At 41.7% G+C, this 14,503-nt stretch overlaps 1 protein-coding gene across 2 annotated transcripts in view; it reads left to right on the top strand.

Moving 5' to 3' along the window:
- The first annotated feature begins 4,662 nt into the window (after positions 1-4,662).
- The window catches only part of LOC148370356 (mitochondrial carnitine/acylcarnitine carrier protein-like), an 18,132-nt gene continuing 8,291 nt past the window's right edge, over positions 4,663-14,503 (top strand). The window contains exons 1-5 of one of the 2 annotated variants that reach the window (XM_088332855.1): positions 4,663-4,884; positions 7,534-7,629; positions 11,235-11,362; positions 12,045-12,135; positions 12,998-13,115. In XM_088332855.1, coding sequence (XP_088188981.1) covers positions 4,783-4,884; positions 7,534-7,629; positions 11,235-11,362; positions 12,045-12,135; positions 12,998-13,115 — 535 coding nt within the window. In that variant the 5' untranslated portion in view covers positions 4,663-4,782. The remainder of the gene's footprint in view (positions 4,885-7,533; positions 7,630-11,234; positions 11,363-12,044; positions 12,136-12,997; positions 13,116-14,503) is intronic. The other variant, XM_088332856.1, reaches the window with a different exon arrangement.

Below are 14,503 nucleotides of genomic sequence, written 5' to 3'. Positions count from 1 at the left end.
GTGGGGGAAGATGCCGGCCCGACCCGGCAGACCCAAGCGTGTTGTGAGGGTCTGTTGGGAACGGCTGGCAGAATCTCCTGTCAGATGAAGTTTCAATTCACACCTCCGGCAGAACTTCGCCCATGTCCCGAGGGAGGCGGGGGACATTGAGTCCGAGTGGACCATGTTCCGCGCCTCCATTGTCGAGGCGGCTGATCGGAGCTGTGGCCGCAAGGTAGTCGGTGCCTGCCGCGGTGGCAACCCTCAGACCCGTTGGTGGTCACCGGCGGTGAGGGATGCCGTCAAGCTGAAGAAGGAGTCTTATCGGGCCTTCCTGGCCTGTGGGACTCTGGAAGCAGCTGGCAGGTATCGGCTGGCCAAGCGGAATGCGGCTTTGGCGGTTGCCGAGGCAAAAACTCGGGCATGGGAGGAGTTTGGCGAGGCCATGGAAGCCGACTTCCGAACGGCTTCGAGGAAATTCTGGTCCACCATCCGACGTCTTAGGGGGAGGAAGCGGTGTGCCATCGACACTGTGTATAGTGCCGATGGGGCGCTGCTGACCTCGACCCGGGACGTTGTGAATCGGTGGGCGGAGTACTTCGAAGACCTCCTCAATTCCACCGGCATGTCTTCCTCTGGGGAAGCAGAGCCTGAGGACTCTGGGTTGGGCTCTCGTATCACTGGGGTTGAAGTCACCGAGGTTGTCAAAAAACTCCTCGGTGGCAGGGCCCCGGGGGTCGATGAGATCCGCCCAGACTTCATTAAGGCTCTGGATGTTGTGGGCGTGTCATGGTTGACGCGCCTCTGCAACATCGCGTGGACATCGGGGACAGTGCCTCTGGACTGGCAGACTGGTGTGGTGGTTCCCGTCTTTAAGAAGGGGGACCGGAGAGTGTGTTCCAACTACAGGGGAATCACACTTCTCAGCCTCCCTGGTAAGGTCTATTCAGGGATACTGGAGAGGAGGGTCCGGCAGGAAGTCGAATCTCGGATTCAGGAGGAACAGTGTGGTTTTCGTCCTGGCCGTGGAACACTGGACCAGCTCTATACACTCTTCAGGGTCTTTGAGGGTGCATGGGAGTTTGCCTGTCCGGCCTACATGTGTTTTGTGGACTTGGAGAAGGCATTCGACCGTGTTCCTCGGGAGGCCCTGTGGGGGGTGCTTCGGGAGTATGGGGTACCGCACAGTCTTATCCGGGCTGTGCGGTCCCTGTATGCCCGGTGCCAGAGTCTGGTCCGCATTGCCGGCAATAAGTCGGATTCGTTCCCGGTGAGGGTTGGGCTCCGCCAGGGCTGCCCTTTGTCACCGATTCTGTTCATAACTTTTATGGACAGAATTTCTAGGCGCAGCCTTGGCGGGGATGGAGTCCGGTTTGGGGGCCTCAGCATTGCGTCACTGCTTTTTGCAGATGACGTGGTGCTGTTGGCTTCCTCAGCCCGTGATCTTCAGCTCTCGCTGGAGTGATTCGCAACCGAGTGTGAAGCGGCCGGGATGGGGATCAGCACCTCCAAGTCCGAGGCCATGGTTCTCAGTCGGAAAAGGGTGGTATGCTCCCTCCGTGTCGGGGAGGAGGTCTTGCCCCAAGTGGAGGAGTTCAAGTATCTTGGGGTCTTGTTCACGAGTGAGGGTAGGATGGAACGGGAGATCGACAGACGGGTCGGTGCAGCGTCTGCCGTCATTCGGACCCTGTACCGGTCTGTCGTGGTGAAGAGGGAGCTGAGCCGAAAGGCAAAGCTCTCGATCTACCGGTCGATCTACGTTCCTACCCTCACCTATGGTCATGAACTTTGGGTCATGACCGAAAGAACTCGATCCCGGATACAAGCGGCCGAAATGAGTTTCCTCCGCAGGGTGGCTGGGCTCTCCCTTAGAGATAGGGTGAGAAGCTCAGTCATCCGGGAGGGACTCGGAGTAGAGCCACTGCTCCTCCGCGTTGAGAGGAGCCAGTTGAGGTGGCTCGGGCATCTAATAAGGATGCCTCCTGGACGCCTCCCTCGGGAGGTGTTCCGGGCATGTCCCACCGGCAGGAGGCCCCGGGGGCGGCCCAGGACACGTTGGAGAGACTATGTCTCTAGGCTGGCTTGGGAACGCCTCGGGGTCCCGTCGGATGAGCTGGAGGAAGTGGCTGGGGATAGGGACGTCTGGGCTTCCCTTTTAACGCTGCTGCCCCCGCGACCCGACCTCGGATAAGCGGAAGACAATGGATGGATGGATGGATGGATGGTGTCACCCATTAAAGACCCCTACTATATGTCATAAAATGGCATTAATACACTAATAAGTAGGTTGTCATTTATGTCTACACAAACATAGGGTATTATGTCATTGTGCGTTGTATGTTAACCCTTACTGTATTTGACCGAACGGGTCATTTTTTTTAATGAGTGAACGTACCTTGTAAAGATGAATCAGTGCTACATAGCGCCGAAGCAGTCTTCAATATCGCGCATTTCTCCTCCGTTGATTGGAGACACGGAAAAGGTGATGAGCTATCAGGCAATCGGTAATAACACAGCTGTAGCGGGCATTTTTAACGTTGCACAGACTCCCCAACTGCCACACCACAGGTTGAAACTCAAGTTGTTTACATGTGACGTAGGGCAATACGTCACTGAGGTCTACAGCCAATTCGTATTACGGCCATCTACTGGACTGGGGTGGAACCTTGCAAGTCCCGTCCAATTTCTTAGGGGACAATCTCCACTTTGCACTCTACTCACTGAGGGGATTTTCCTATGGAGGGACCTCACTGGAGGGTTCTCAGGGCCAAGTGAGAGGAATGGGATTGGGCCTTAGTCTTACTATGGTAAGAACAGCCGTTCAGCAAACTGTGGCCCAATAGGCCAAAAAGGGTCATTACAAACCAAAAATGCTTATTATATGATAACAATATATCTAATAGCTAATAAGATACTAATCCTTAAAACATTTTTGGGGTGCCAAGTTTAGCCCCTTTGTCTCTTTGTGTGTTTACAACAAAAACACTTCTTCGAAAATATTTAAAACTTACTACAAATCTAAAGGTAGTGCTTAAAGGGACAGTGTGTAATATTTACTGCCTCCTTGTGGTACAAAAACTTGTATGCAGTAAAAACAAGCATAGATTTGAAATATAGGCAAACATACATCAATACAACTATCATACCAATTTCAATTTTTATTAAAAAAAAATTAATAAGTCCAGGTTTTTAAAATTTCTTTTACATTGTGGAATCCCTACCTAAAGTTCGCCACCATGTTTGTCTGGTATCTTGCTGCTATGCTGTGCTCTTGGCAGTGTCATCTTGTGGTTAAATATTACACACCGGGGTTTTAAAAACAGGGACTTCATATTTTATTTTGCTTTTATTCTAAAAGAAAAATACTACAGACATACTACAGAAATACTATAATACAAAAATACTACTTAAGAAATGTTACACCTAAATTACTACAAAAACACAGCTACAATAATATTACAATACTGCTAAAGAAGTCCTAAAAAAGTACTAGAAATATTCTACAGATATATTAGTTTGGAAATACTTCAAAAGTTCTACAGCAACACTTCAAAATTTCGACTTCAGAATTATTTCAAAAATCCTTAAAAAAACACAACTTCAGTAATATTACAAAAATAATATGAAATTTAATGCTTTAAAACAGGGACCTAATGAATTTAATTGCGGGCATTTCAAAACCAATTTGATGAAACTATCAATCCATCCATTATCTGCACCGCTTATCCTCAGGAGGGTCATGGGGACGCTGGAGCCCATCCCAGCTATCTTTGGGCAGTAGGCAGGGGACACCCTTAACTGCTTGCCAGCCAATCGCAGAATTTAATGAAAATAATCTATTTTTAAAAAAGTATAAAGATGTATATGTATGTATCATATATTTATTAAATTGTAGTATACTATAATACAACAATACAAAAAGAGTAATAATGTAATTAAAAACTACAACAGCAATTTTACGAAGGGAATATTAAAAATAATACTGGTACAGAAATATGATAGAAAAACTGCAAAAATACAACAACAGCGATTCTACTAAAATTCCACGGATATACTCCAAAGTTCTACCATGGAAATACTACAAAAATACTACATAACTTCTATAAAAACACTACTATGGAAATACTACAAACACCACTGCAGAAATACAATGCCCACTCTTGTTTTTTTTTAATTTTCATAAGTGCTTTATTGAACAAACGCAGAAACATTTCCATCCAAGCATCTTACCACAGTGTTGCGTAAACAGTACTACTTTACATTCAAACTGTACACCAAATCAAAATACCAATAAAAACAAGGATACAAAACAACAAAAACGGGAAAATAAAACATACCAGGGGAAACAGAAAGTTACATAAAAATGCCAAAAATGTTTGCAAATACTATTAGTTTTAATGGTATTCTGGTTCTAGGAAAGCTTTATGGATATCATGTGATGTTTCACTTCAAATTGGAAGGTAATGAAAGATTTTTTTCTACTTGTGAATTTGCATTTGTGAATGAGGACTTTCGCTATGATTATTATGACAAAATTAACAATAAAGGTTTCCTTTGGCTTTAAACTAACATGTCCCTGAGGCAAGTACCCTTTCGTTCTACCCTTGATTACTACAGATGTCGCCTATGATGATGACGATGACGTAGGGAGGCGGGAATAAGGGCGTGGCATAGAAAAGCGTTCTGGTCCTAAAAGTTAAGCCGGTAAAACCGAGGTGAGAGGAGAGGACACCCAACCGCGCACGTCCCTGTCAGTGCGGCAGGAGCGAAAAGCGCCTCTCCGCCGGTCATGCTGGGGCGAGAATGGGCAAAGAGCCTAAGGTTTCCCCACTCAAGAACTTTGTGGCCGGGGGCGTTGGTGGAGCGTGTCTGCTGCTGGCGGGACACCCACTGGACACCATCAAGGTGACTTACTCTCAAGTGCGACTCTTGTTGTTTTAATCGAGTTTCCGGGAGATTATTAGACCATCAGCTTAAAAAGGCACGGAGTGTGGGAGGGGTTATTAGGTCTGGGGCCATTCGAGTTGCAATTGACTTTAACATTAACTAGCTCCAATCAAAAATTCAGATTCAGATATACTTTATTGTTTATTGTCATTCTTGTACACGTGTATTTTTTGGTTTGAACAAATTTATTGACACTAAAAACAGAAAACAATCATGACAATCTCAACAACAATTAAGCACATTCACAATATTATATTCCAATATTACGTTTTTAACAGCAAACACAAAGTGAGGTTTGAACAAACCTTCTCGAAAATCAAACATATTCACAATTTCATTATATAACATCTTTGTTAGTGTCAATAGATCCGTCCAGGCCAAAGTCGATTGTCCTCGGTCTGAACAAATCCACCGACACCAACAGCAGCAAAACACAGCCATCAAGCATATTCACAACAGAACGAAATGTCGAAACATCTGACTAAAATACTGATAGATCTGTGATATTTATGTAGACGTTGCACTTATCAGGATAGTTGGGTTTTGGTTCGATTTACAGAACGTCATGTTGAGACTTTTGCTCTCTCGTTTACAAATCAAATTTATTTGTAAAGCACGTTTCAGCATACGTATTGACACTCAAAGTGCTGTATGAAAACATTCTGTGTATAAGAAGACAATAAAATCCCCTCCTTTTTTGCCCACCCAACTACCCGGTACACCTAATACACAGACACAAAATGGTTTAAATAAAAATAAAGATAAAGAATAAAGATGGACATGAAGCATAATTATGGCAAGGCACAGACTTATCATGTGGGGAAAAAGACCTGTGAGAGGCTTACCCACGCTGAGAGGGAAGGCAGTAGATGGCCTCAGGAGAGAATTTTCAGCCATTGAACCTCATCCAACCACAGTGGTTCTTAACCCTGTTGGAGCTACCGACCAATTTTTATGTGCATTCACCAAACTCCACTTGAATGTAAAACAAAATATATTATTTATTAGATGTGTAAAGATTAATCATTTGATTTTTTTCAAATTCTAGACATAGTTTTTCTCTCAGCTCTACAATTACTTGAGCCTAGATGTCCTGACTTATGTCCTCTATTCTGTTGCTGAGGATATCATTTGAAAGAAGAATTTGGTATAATTTATCTTTGGCCGGTGTTCCAAGTATCAGATTCACCTTCTTTAAGGCAGCTGACTTTTCAAGCGTTTTACCTATGGTTTGTGACTACCGGTGCTTTCTGATCATGTTTCCAACGCCATATGATGCCGTAAGTATCAGTTTGTTAATAGGTACAAATCCTAAGGAGGCAGAGGGGCCCTATCATCAAATCTGGCTCTCTTCGCCTTAAATCTATATTTAAGTATACTCAAGTCAAGTCGTGTTTATTTGGATAGCTTTAATCACAAGGAGTCTCAAAGGGCTGCACAGACCACAGACTATTTCAAAACTACGGATTATTATTAGACCATCTTCTGATCTAAAACCTAAATGAGGGCAAAGAACAACTCAAAAACTTCAACATGAGGAAAATGAAGAAACTTTGAGAAGGGACCTCACGGGAGGTAATCCCCCTTCCAGGATGACCAGGCTGCAACGGATGCTGCAATAATAAACAATAAGATTAAAAATCAAATATGAAATAGTTAAAGAATAATATAAAAAAAAAGGATGACCAGGTTGCAATGAAGGTAGCATTGACAAAACTAACACATATATTGTCAACATGTAATAAAAGTCATTCATAAGCTATAAATTATAAGTGTTTTAGGCCTAGATTTAAACAGTTCCACTGAGGTTGCAGATCGAGTCATGGGAGAAAGTTTTGTGGTCAGATGACCAAAATAGAACTGTTTGGTCCTAATACCACTGAGCGTGTTTGAAGGAAGAAGAATGAAGAGTACAATCCGAAGAACATCATCCCTACTCTGAAGCACTGGGGTTGTAAAATCATGCTTTGGGGGTGTTTTTCTGCACACGAGTCAGGATGAGTGCACTGCATTAACAAGAGGATGACTGGGGCTGTGTGTTATGAGATTTTGGGGAACAACCTCCTTCCCTTCATTAGAGCATTGAATATGGGTCGTGGCTGAGTCTTTAAACAAGACAACGACCCGAATCACACAGCAAGGAAATCTAAGGTGTGGCTCTGTAAGAAGCATATCAAGGGTCTAGTATGGCCCAGCCAGCCTCCAGACCTGAACCCAATCGGAAATCTTTGGAGGGAGCTCCAAACTCATGTTTCTCAGCGACAGCCCAGAAACCTGACTGATCTACAGAAGATCTGTGTGAAGGAGTGGGCCAACATCCCTCCTGCAGTGTGCGCAAACCTGGTGAAATACTACAGGACCTCTGTAATAGCAAACAAAGGCTACTATACCAGATATTAACATTTGTTGTCTCAGGTGTTCAAATACTTTTTTGAAGCTATATCATACAAATAAATCGTTGAAAGATTATGGAGTTTGCGTGTTCCCCCCGTGCTTGCATGGCTTTCCTCATTCAAATCAATATTTTCTTTTAATGATGTTTTTCACCCCTAAACACAATCTCTGTCTTATGCTATAGTGTGTGTATATTTTGCTGTGTTGTTTTAGGTGAGACTCCAAACGCAGCCCAAAGCCCCATCCCTCTCCAGTTATGTTGTCTATACAGGAACCTTTGACTGCTTTCGCAAGACCATCTCCAAAGAGGTCAACTAAAAACACACATGACACACATTGACTACGGTTACATGCTTCAATAGTCCTAACTGGGATCATAGGTCGGAGATATCAGACCAAATAGTTACGTGCCCTAAGTCAAACTAATAACGCCGTATGCATGGCGTTTACGAGCGACATCATTACGCTAACAGTTTTTACATTTAACCTTTGACATTGACATAAAACTAGAATGACAATAAAGTAGATCTGAATCTGAATCTGAATCTGAATAAAGCAATGGTTGTCAAATAGTTTGATTTGAGTATCCACCATCCCTGCCTAATAACAAGCTGCGATACAAATCAAGAAAAACGTTTCCTTTTCTCAAATGTGTTGAATGAAAGGATTGGTCAGTTTAAGCGTGCTGTTAATAATTTGACATTTTGCTACTGTCTGCCACCATCTCCTGGCTTAAAGTCATGAGCAAGCCTCAGTCAGCTTATTCCTAAAGTACTCAAGAACATTTCTTTTTTCTCTCTTTTTGGGAGTTGGGTTTGGCTTTTGGACTCTATCTCAAACAAGCCTTTTCTTACGTTTACCATTTTCAGGCCACGTTTAGAAAACCCCCCAGGGACAAGCTTAAAATCCCTCTACACACCTGTCCCCTCTTTTGTGCTTCCTAATGTGTTACGCGTCCCACAACAGCTGTGCTAAAAATAAGATAAAAGCAGATATGTGCAGGAATTTTTTTAATAGAAGCTCTTTGAACTCAGTTGGCTATCGTTATCACATATTTATTAGAGAAAATATTCTAACTTTAACTTTTTAAGGACACTTCAAATGTCAAACCCCGCCTTTAAACCAGACATCTTAGCATATATTTAGTGTTAGAAATAAACATCAGAATCAAAACAACTTTAAGTAATAATTTTCCTTTTAAGGCTCAATTTTTAAGGTATTTTAATGAAATCCAAAATGCTTTACTTGAGTGGCTTTACAAACGTTACTGTTTTATATATATCTAAAGCGAAATGGCAGCTCATATTCACAGAACATCGTCACCACCTGCGGTCAAGTTGTGTAAACGACAATTTTTTTTTCTTAGCATATTACCTAAGAAAAAGCCCTCAAACCACTGAAAACAGGTCTGCGATCCACTTTTGGGTTGCGACCTACCACTTGAGAAACACTGAAATAAAGGATTACTTTGTTTGTGTCCCTTCCCAAATTTAGCAAAATACCGTCTTTGTTTCCTCTGCGCTCCAAAGGTCCATTGGTCCCTTGTGTTTAAAAGATTCTTCTTTGTGGCACACTAAAATTCATAGACCTAAATGATATATGTGAGCATACCATTGTTGCTTCCACTGATATATATATATATATATATATATATATATTTCCATTATATTTTATGTCCCAAGGCTGAAAATGCCACAAAGGTATTATATATATATATATATATATATACTGTATATATATATATATATATATATATATATACTGTATATATATATATATATATATATATATATACTGTATATATATATATATATATATATATATATATATATATATATATATATATATTGTATATATATATATATATATTGTATATATATATATATATATACAGTATATATATATACTGTATATATATTGCGAAACTATTTGGCCCCCTTGAACTCTTGCTACATTTCAGACTTCAAACGAAAATATAAAACTGTAATTTCTTGGGAAGCATCAACGATAAGTGGGACACAATCAGGAAGTGGAACACACTTTATTGGATATTTTAAACTTTTTTAACAAATAAAAAACGAAAGAGTGGGTGTGCAATATTATTCAGCCCCTTTTCTTTCGGTGCAGCAGACTCTGTCCAGAAGTTCAGTGAGTATCTCTGAATGATTTAATGTTGATCTAAATGACTAACAATGATAACTGGAATCCACCTGTGTGTAATGAAGTCTCTGTATGAATGCACCTGCACTGTGATAGTCTCAGAGGTCTGTTTAAAGTGCAGAGAGCATCACGAAGAACGAGGAACACACCAGGCAGGTCCGAGATACTGTTGTGGAGAAGTTTAAAGCTGGATTTCCTTACAAAAAGATTTCCCAAGCTTTAAACATCCCAAGGAGCACTGTGTGAGCAATAATATTTAAATGAAAGGAGTATCAGACCACTGCAAATCTACCAAGATCGGGTCATCCCCTAAACTTCAGCTCATACAAGGAGAAAACTGATCAGTGATGCAGCCAAGAGGCCCATGATCACAGGTCTACAGCTGAGGTGGGAGAATCTGTCCATAGAAAACAATCAGTCGTATTCTGCACAAATCTGGCCTTTATGGAAGAGTGGCAAGAAGGAAGCCATTTCGTAAAGTTATCCATAAAAAGTTTAAAGTTTACGAAAAGCCACCTTGGAGACACACCAAACATGTGGAAGAAGGTGCTCTGGTCAGATGAGACCAAAATCTCAATGCAAGACGTTATGTTTGGCGTAAAAGCAGCGCAGCTCATCACCCTCAACACACCATCCCCACAGTCAAACATGGTGGTGGCAGCATCATGGTTTGGGCCTGCTTTTCTTCAGCAGGGACAGGGAAGATGGTTAATACTGATGGGAAGAAGAGTGGAGCCAAATACAGGACCATTCTAGATGAAGTCCGCAAAAGACCTGAGACTGGGACAGAGATTTGTCTTCCAAAAAGACAATGATCCAAAACATAAAGTAAAAGTCACAATGGAATGGCTCACCAAAAAAACATATTAAGGTGTTAAAATGGCCAAGTCAAAGTCCAGACCTCAATCCAATTGAGAATCTGTGGAAAGAACTGAAAACTGCTGTTCACAAATGCTTTCCATCAACCTCACTGAGCTCGAGCTGTTTTGCAAGGAGGAATGGGAAAAAATCAGTTTCTCATTGTGCAAAACTGATAGAGACATACCCCAAGCTAATTGCAGCTCTAATCGCAGCAAAAGGTGGCGCTACAAAGTATTAACTCGGGGCTGAATAATTTGCACACCCACTTTTTTGTTTTTTATTTGTTAAAAAAAGTTTAAAATATCCAATAAAGTGTGTTCCACTTCATGATGGTGTTCCATTTATTGTTGATTCTTCATGAGAAATTACAGTTTTATATCTTTATGTTTGAAGTCTGAAATGTGGCAAAAGGTCTCAAAGTTCAACGGGGCCAAATAGTTTCGCAAGCCACTGTGTGTGTGTGTTTGTGTGTGTATGTATGTAAATGAGTACCTTTGTGGCATTTTCAGTCTATCGACAGAAAACAATGGAAATGTACACGTCAGGCTTTTTTTAACAAATAAACCGGAGTTTGCATGCTTCATTTGTCTTTGTACTACAAGCCCCACAGTGCTTTGTGGCATACACGATGAGGCAAGATTACTTGCATTCATATACTTGAATGAGTAAAGGGAAAATGAAAGTGCTAAGACAGCCATTGTAATCTGAACTCTCACAGTTGGATGAACACTTTAATTTAATGATGGTGCTTGTTGACATGGTGCAACTTAATCGGAATACTGGCAATTGTCCGTCCCCAATCGGATAACTGCCTGCATGTAAAAGTCCCACACGATGTTGTTTATTGTTGTCATTGCGACAGACCAAACTGACAAAATTATGTTTGTCTGTAGGGCATCCTGGGCCTGTACAAAGGGATGGGCGCTCCACTGGTGGGCGTGGCCCCCATGATGGCTATCAGTTTCTTTGGCTTCGGTTTAGGGAAACAGCTCCAGCAGACGGACCCCAGCCAAGAACTAATGTCAGTACAACAGCACACTTTAACCTTTGAGGAAGTTCTGATGAATGAGCTTGGTCCAAAACTTTGAATCAAATATGAAACCCCACTAGCAAAACCTGGGGTAAAGGCTGTTTTTTTTCACTATATGTTTAGTCACTTATATATATATATATATATATATATATATAAGTAGAGAGAGAGAGAGAGAGAAATATTCCTTTATTATCATTGTTACAAAATGGGTTGAAAATATTGTGACAACGGAATTTGACGTGGCACTCCAGTCCCACATTTACATGAGGATAGAAGAAAACAAAGATAAAGACACCAAACCAATATATATTATACATAATTTTTTTTTCTTTATCAACCTAAAAAAAATTCTTACAAAATATAAGTAGAATTGTGTGGTATGGCAGGGAATACCGCTCATTTTAAGTATTATGTTTCTGGTGTTAGTAAAAACAAAAAATAGCAGGATTCATTCATTTTATTGGAAAATTTTAACTGGTTTTAAGGATTTTTGTTCATATGTTTGAGTTAAATTAGTTTTTTGAGCAAAACATTTTTTTTCTATTAAAATATATTCTTTTGTAAAATTTCTTAACACAAAAAACGTGGATTTAGATGTTTTTGTGGTAATTCTAGCGTTAGAGATTGTTCAAAACATAATAAGTAACTTTTTGTTTGTATTCCTGTTCAGGCACTCTCAGATATTCCTATCTGGCTGTCTGGCAGGGGTCTTTACAACCGTGATCGTGGCCCCGGGAGAGAGGATTAAATGCTTACTGCAGGTAAAGTCCAAAGTCTGGCACCACGGTGCATCTGAAATGGGTCAGAATGGGGGAGGGTTCTTTGAGGGAGGGCGGCAGCTTTGCCCGCTTCTAATTTGTTAATCAGTGGCTAGCCCACTTAAGATCCTCATCTTACATTTTACCTAAAAAGCTCCCGTCCCCGTCCTCTTGACGGCGAAGGCTCGCAAGTTGCGTAGGTTTTACACTCTTTAAAACACACAACCAAGAGACAGTTCTTTGGGGGGATTGAACAAAGAAAGGTTTATCATTAATTACCAAAACGTTCTTGGTAAATGGAAGTTAAGGTCCAAAAACAACTTATATTCTTCTCCAAACGTAGGTGGGCTTTCTGTGGTCCGTGGGGCCTTTCCTCAGTGGTTGCAAACCGGTCCTGTTAAATCCTCCTCCTGGGGCAAGAACACACAGGGTGGACATTTAGAAACAAAATTATGGAAATCTTCAAACGCTCCAAAAGCCAGTGTTCTGCCTTGTCTTCGCCCCAGAAAAAAGGAAGTTCCTCTTCTTTCATCAAAAAAGATTCAGCCGCTTAGCCCAAAGGCATGAAGGGATTGACCCATTCGCTTCACCAGCCTGGCCATCTCTCCTCTTCAATCTGGGAAGCGGCGTTTAAATGCTGCTCCATGGGCAATCAGGGGATTGGCCTCAGGCGTGACCCCCTGGCATGGACTGGGAGGTCGCGGTGGTTCACGACCATGCCAAATAGAAATGGTCATGTCATGTGTCGTTTGGAAAATGGGGAAGTGTCCATATTTTTCCATGAAAAAACATTTTTCTAATTGATTAATGTTGCTGACTGCCAAAAAACTACAAGGCGGACCACTTACTTAACTTACCTGTGCAGGTGCAGGCCACTGCTGGCATCTCCAAGTATTCAGGTCCTCTTGACTGTGCCACTCGTCTCTACAAGGAAAAGGGCATCCGCAGCGTCTACAAAGGGACACTGCTGACTCTCATCAGAGGTACATCGATTGGTAAAATAAGGAAATTTACATTTCAGTCACTGTTTATTTACAGTGAAGAAAATACGTATTTGAACACGCTGCTATTTTGCTATTCCTCCCACTTAGAAATCATGGAAGGGTCTGAAATTTTCATCGTAGGTGCATGTCCACAGTGAGAGAGATAAACTAAAAAGAAAAATCCAGGAATTACAATGCATGATTTTTAAATTTTTTTTTGCAAATAAGTAAATGTAAACACCTCTGTATCATATAGAATTCTGACCCCGAAAGACCTGTTAGTCCGCCCATCAAAAGTCCACTTGTACTCCATGTACCGTCCTGAATCAGACGTACCTGGTTGAGTTTGTAAGCTGGATAAAGACACCTGTCCACCATATATAATCAGTAAGACTTTAACTTGTAACATGGCGAAGACCAAAGAGCTGTCCAAAGACACCAGAGACAAAGTTGTACACCTCCACACGGCTTGAAAGGGGTTACGGAGCAATTGCCAAGCAGCTTGGTGAAAAAAGGTCAACTGTTGGAGCAATCATTAGAAAATGGAAGAAGCTAAACATGATGGTCAATCTCAGTCGGAGTGGAGCCCCATGCAAGATATCACATTGTGGGGTCTGAATGGTTCTAAGAAAGGTGAGGAATTCGCCCGGAACTCCACAACAGGAGTTGGTCAATGACCTGAAAAGAGCTGGGACCACCGTTTCCAAGGTTACTGTAGGTAACACTACAGTAAGACGTCATGGTTTGAAATCATGCATTGGCACGGAAGGTGCCCCAGCTTAAACCAGCACATGTCAAGGCCCATCTTAAGTTTGCCTGTGACCATTTTGATGATACAGAGGAGTCATGGGAGAAAGTTTTGTGGTCAGATGAGACCAAAATAGAACTGTTTGGTCATAATTCCACTAAGCGTGTTTGGAGTAAGAAGAATGAAGAGTAGAATCCGAAGAACACTATCCCTACTCTGAAGCACGAGGGTGGTAGCATCTTGCTTTGGGGGTGTTTTTCTGCACATGGGACAGGACGAGTACACTGCATTAAAGCTTATATATGTATATGTATATACATACACACACATACACATATACACATACACACATATATACATACACACGCACACACACACACATATATATGTATATGTATATATACGTGGATATATATATGTGTGTGTGTATATATGTGTGAGTATATATATATATATATATATATATATATATCTATTACATACACTTCTAATCAGTGCAACTTCTGCAGTCACTCAAACAGTGACTGTAGCCTTCAACCAGGAGAAGATGTCGTCAGGTGGTGTCCAACAGTCACTGGGTGTTTCGACCCTTAACCACAACGCCCTCGAGTTGGCGGGCCGGCAGTGATGGCCAGGCACT

Source organism: Urocampus carinirostris, chromosome 3 (assembly GCF_059441175.1).
Source record: "Urocampus carinirostris isolate Australia breed hairy pipefish chromosome 3, RoL_Ucar_1.0, whole genome shotgun sequence".
Taxonomy (NCBI): Eukaryota; Metazoa; Chordata; class Actinopteri; order Syngnathiformes; family Syngnathidae; genus Urocampus; species Urocampus carinirostris.
This window is presented reverse-complemented; position numbering and strand designations above follow the sequence as displayed.